General features: G+C 37.4%; 1 protein-coding gene across 1 annotated transcript; it reads left to right on the forward strand.

Moving 5' to 3' along the window:
* Positions 1-4,566: 4,566 nt before the first annotated feature.
* LOC140236568 (trace amine-associated receptor 1-like) lies at positions 4,567-5,448 on the forward strand. The gene has a single exon (XM_072316495.1). It carries the CDS (start codon positions 4,567-4,569, stop codon positions 5,446-5,448), a length of 882 nt encoding a protein of 293 aa, XP_072172596.1.
* Positions 5,449-5,885: the final 437 nt, after the last annotated feature.

Raw genomic sequence — 5,885 nt, forward strand, 5'->3', positions numbered from 1 at the left:
CAACAAAGTAATGTGAACATGTCAGGTGTTATATTATCTTTTTCTGGCCCACGGTTAATGACTCTTGGTCTTCCAGGTTTTCCTGGAGAATTCAACTCAGTATGTTGTTTAAGGCCACGTAGCAACATTCCGATCCTAAGGCGACAACTCGATCGTCATTCCACACTATATACGATGTTATGTGTAGCCAGGTTCCGTTCCACTTCTTTTATGTGTCCCTCTATTAAGAGAGTGTAATGAAACAACTAATGCTTTTATAACGTATGAAGACTAGATGTTTGAAGACTTGGATACAGTATGCATCAGTTAGAATGTTCAGTGTTCTGTTCTATCTTTGGTCGTTTGTCATTCCCATTATACACGAAACCGCCTGCCAGTGCATGCGGCAAGGTTTCATTGTTCTCATGAGCCCCTCTAAATGACAAAGTATTCAGACAACTCGGATTTTCACAGTATGCACTGCCCATTATGGCTGTCCCTTTTTCGTATCAATCAGTATAATTCCATTATAATTAAGTTCATCCAGGCTCAGATTGTCAAAACATTTGAACGAGAGTGTCTTAGTGTTCTATTCCATCCTGGTATTTACAAATATTCATTTTAGCCAAATGTTGAAACACAAAGTAATGTGAACATGTTCCGAATTGTGAATACTAATATCTTGAAGGTAAAAAAAAAAAACAAATAACAGATCTCTTAAATGACTTTAACAAGGTGTTCAAGGCACTCGGTGATTTCCGATGTCTTTCATGATTCTCGCTATCTTTTGTTGACCTAAACGGTTGGTATGGTCTCCGTGAAATGTCGAAAGGGCGTAAATCAGTACTCCAGTGAGCGCTATGAGAAGCAGCCGTGCAATAAATGACTGGCAATCGCTCATAGAGTTCTCAATAACTCTGTCAAAGATTATATTTTCTCCTTTAAATTTCTGCTTGATCGGACGAGATTTCAGGGACAGAACACATCGACACATTGGTAAGAAAATCCCTAAGTAATTAATTCCGATACCGTGCTCTACATGAAGATTGGACTGTGCACAGTGAACTATAATAAGAAAGTGGTAAGAATTGTTGGAGCCTCAATAAGTGCGAAAGCTTTCGTACAGTAAAGTCTGAGGGTATGGTTGTATATCCTTACACTGTATTTACCCTATTTTAAAGGGATGGTAGACTTTTGTTTGAGATAGGGCTTCAAGTTTCCAATTTTTTGTGAGATAATGAGAAACCTCTTCCGAAATACGAAAGCGCATGCAATTCTGAAAGGAATTCAACGTTTAATTTTTGAAAATTGGTTTGAAATGGCTTAGATATCTAAAACCAAAATAAAACAAAATGATCTCTATAAATGGTGGATCCTACCTTTATTAAGACCACTATATTTCTGGATCTTAGCCATTTAAAAAAGAAAACATCAAATAGATTTGAATTCCTCTTTTGCAATTTTGTTGGAAATTAAGTAAATGAAATAAATTTCAACATGACAAATTTGTTTGAGATCTTGGTGACTGCTGACTCGTTGCCAAATTTTGGTCACTATTTTTTTTTTTCATTCTGAGAAATGTTGCCCTCAGTAGCAACTAACATTTTTCGAAAAGATTATTAAGCAAAGAAAATTGCATCATCCGTGTGGTATCTGTTCTTGCCATGCTGTAGGGGAAGGGCAACAGCAAATAAATCATTATGGAAACGAACTTGCTCGTCGATTTTCTGTAGCAGCCAGATCTTTTGTTTCAAGGTGTGGTACCTCTATTACTACGAATGCATTCAGATACAATCACTTTCATAATATGTGGCGATGTAATCAAAATCTAGAGCTGAGTTGAGTTTATTAGCAACATACATGTGAATATGACAACATGATAACGTGAAATTACATAGGGTAAGATACAATAACATAAAAATCTTTTATGAGAATACAATGATACACAAGGTTCTTACAGCAATGCAAGCATATATTTTACATACTTATTTAGCTTACATAAGAATAAATGTGGTTTAATTGACTTGATTTCATTTTGATACATTTATCACTGAAAAGGTAAAGAGAATGAATAAGTATGTAATATAGACATATATGCATAAACAAAGGTTCTGAAAAAAAAAATAGAAAAGAGAAGATAATGTTGTTAAAGGGGGAACCAAAAGTTAGCACTAGTGTTAGTCGAGAATGGTTCTCCCATTATAGCTACATGTATATTTAAGATGCTTATTGCAAGGTCTACCCTTCTAAAGTAACTGTACTATAAAAGTACATTAAAGTAAACATCTGAATATTCTTTTCATCACTAAACTTCATTTAACAAGTGATTTTTTCTTTAGGTTTCTTCGAAATGAAGATCTTGTTCTTTCCTCTTGAATATTTTGGGTAAACTATTCCAGAACTTTGACCAGACAAAAGATATAGAAAATGTACCATGTGTAGTTTTACATTTCGGGAGTCTAAGCATGGAATGATCTTTGCCTCTAGTCCTGTATGCATGATTCATTGGCTCATAATATTGCGTTACAGAATGTGGTAAATGTCCCTTGTGTAGATCACATACAAAGGTTGAAACTGCAAGCTTATGCAGGTCAAAAACATCTAACACTCCTAGACTGGTAAATAAGATCTATACAAAGACACTGAATTTTGCTTGGTGGTTATTGAACTTTTCACTGTCAACACTCATGGATGATTCCGTTATAAACCTCTGAGGCACTGCAAAATTGAGTAGTACCAAGTACCCATTTGGTTGTTGTCGATACCTTATGCTATGTTAGTGATTTAGATTGCGAGGGGACAAACACACGTGTAATTATTGCATTGCGTTAAAATTTTCTCACGCAGGTGATGATAAAGCACAACACTTCGAAGTGAATCAGAAAGAATTTGACCTTTCCGTTATGGGAGATATATATTCATCCTTTATTAGTCCATTGCGACCAGAGCTCAAAGCTTAAACCAATAGAAAAGTCATTGCTAAATGCCTGAAATGTGCCCTTATATCCATTATATATCAACAGAAGACACAAACCATTAATGACATTGATATGTTTATATCAAATAAAGTCTAACATGAAACACACTAGTGAATTGCATTAGTGCTAATCGAATCTGGCGCGAAATCGAACATGCGTCCACAAAATAGACAGCCAATAGTTGTGCATACTATGGGGGCGTGCATATTCGTTTTCATCATAAGCCTGCGCAGTTGTACAAATTCATATCGGTTGGCGACACATTTTTTCTCATAACCAATGTGACAAGGAATGCTGTCTATTCAATGGAAAGGGCAGATAGAGCAATAAAAAGTGATGTATTATAATGAGTCATTCTTGAAAACTCAGCAGGAGAACTGACCACAATTCCTGTAAAGTCATATTTGAGGCTTTATAAAGAGAAGTCAATGCTAAAATTATCACTTAGTGATCAGCTTTCCGAGTCTACGCGTTTCTGGAATCGAAATAGAATCTTCGGTTGCCCCTTCGCCGGGTTTTGTGTTCTTCAGCAAGGTAATGCCGATTAATTATCGATATGCAAGTCGCTGTCTGTCAATAAATTGTCTGTATTCCGTAATTACTCAATTTCTCATTTCCCAGTGATATTTGTCTGGCTACGCTCAGTATCATTAAATTGTAAGAATAACCGTCCTGATTTAATATCTGAACAGTATCTCAATTTTCCAGCATTTTGGCAAGTATGACTTACTGCTTTCATACTTTTCACTGCACATTCAATAATCACGTGTGAGAAAATGTTGATATTTCACCAAGACTTCATGATCAAAATGTCATCATACATTTCGCCGTTTTTCCCTCTGGCAATGTCTGGTTGATTCAAAGAAGTCAGATTAAATCAAACATCCATATTTCGAAGCTAACCATACAAGATATTGATCTCTTAACAGTCTCAATCATTATTGAGGCATTAAGTAAATAAATCAAATTGAAATTAAAAACAAAAAACGGATCCCATATCGTACAAAATGTAAATGTTATCTAAAATAGAAAATGAAGACTTGCAAGAGTTTAATCGTTTCATGTTTTCTATATAGTATACCTCATTTAATTTCTCGCAATTTCTTCGGAAAAAGCTATCACCAAAGTATATGCCACTTAGCAGAGTATGTTTAACATCTATCGACACATTTTTATGTCAAAAATGTATAAAGCCAAACTTCATGACTCAGACACGCTGACAATGAATATGAATTCATACCTATTCTTTATTAAGTGAAATCTGTTAAAATCATTCAATATCTCAAATTTCGGTGAATACATTAAGGTTATGGACTATGCGTTCAATAACATTACATTAGAATTAGATCATCACTCTTAAGGAAGGAGAACATTTCTCATGTTCTTTTTCAGTAACCCAAGCTCCGATAACGTCATGAACAACTTTTCCTATCAAGACGGCACAGAAAGCACCATCATCATTTCGTCAACAATATTTCTGTCTGTAAACTGGCAGGTAGGGATATTGTTTGGTATTATGCTGACCACAATAGTCGCAAATTTGTTGATCCTAGTAGCGTTCGGATCAGAAAGAAAACTGTGGACTTACAACAATTACTACATCTTCAACATGACGATTGCAGACCTCATGGTCGGACTTCTGTGCATGCCGATACGTGGGATGATATTTCTCTTTCACCGGTCTTGGATATTTGGTCAAACCTTCTGTCACGTTTTTATCGGTATCCAGAATGCGCTGCCGGGTGTTTCCGTCTTTGGAGTCGTGATCATAAGCTTCGATCGTTACCTAGCAACCACGTACCCGCTACGCCACCTCCAATTTAAGAGTAAGAAACTAGCAGTGGTCATTAATGCTGTAACCTGGTTTATTCCCCTAGTAGTGTGGTTCAGTATAAGCACAATATGGGACCTGGTCAGACCACAAGGACGCATTGCAGCATCCGGACTTTGTCAGCCGAATTACGCTCGACATGTTGAAACAAGCGTCACTGTTGTTCTTCTTCGCGCATGCATTCCGTTCATAACGATACTTGTACTTTCTATTCAAATATACCGTAAAGTGAGGTTAGCAGTCAGTAATGAGCTTAGGGATATAGACTTTCGAGCTACCAGTGTCGTAGTCAAGGGTAAGACATCCTCGTTTGACGTTGCACAGGACTCCAGCAAGACGGAGAATCATGGTCGTCATTATGGCTTAACCACGATCTCGAGGTTAAAAAACCGGAACGCTGACAGAGGCAAAGCTTTGCGCACATTGGCGTTCCTCATCGTAGCATTCTTCATTACGTGGGTACCTAGCACTCTGATCCTCATCCTGCGTTCGGCGCTGCCCACTTGGTTCCGTCGTCTGCCTTTTGAGATTCCACTGAGGGAATCTGTCCGATGGGTTATGTTCTGTAATAGCATGATCAACCCGTTGGCATATGCCTTGGCGCAGCCGCTTCTTCGCAAGGCTGTGATGAAGGCATGCTGCCGAGGAAGGAGCGATTAGATTAGTAAAGAAGAACTGAGACATTTTATTATTCTCTCAGTTATCCTTCAGGAAGTATCTCTATAAGTTCTGGAATATTTTTTAAAGAAACTCAAAAAAGTAGATTAGAAAAGTACATGTACGTACCAAGGAGTGTATTGCATCCCCCTCCCCCAACTAAGGTGATCATCTGTACCGCATGCGCTTTCCCGACTTTTCCAGGAAAAGGGGGAAAAAACAGTTCAATTCAGGGATTGGGGGAAATCCCCACAAATTGTTTTAATAGGGAGCCTTTCAGTACTTTTTTTTGCTTAAAAAATAAGGAATATTTGATGATCATAACCTTGACTTCCTACAACTGGCCGACACACGGAATGAAGCGCTCAACGGCGAGATAAGTTGTGGCCATGCACATGTTGCATTATCTTCGGACTTGAAGAGTCACTAAGCACATTAAA

This window comes from Diadema setosum, chromosome 13 (genome assembly GCF_964275005.1).
Source record: "Diadema setosum chromosome 13, eeDiaSeto1, whole genome shotgun sequence".
NCBI lineage: Eukaryota > Metazoa > Echinodermata > Echinoidea > Diadematoida > Diadematidae > Diadema > Diadema setosum.

Bases quoted from the DNA above. Each gene is read 5' to 3' on its own strand.
- LOC140236568 (XM_072316495.1), top strand. From the start codon at position 4,567: ATGACGATTGCAGACCTCATGGTCGGACTTCTGTGCATGCCGATACGT.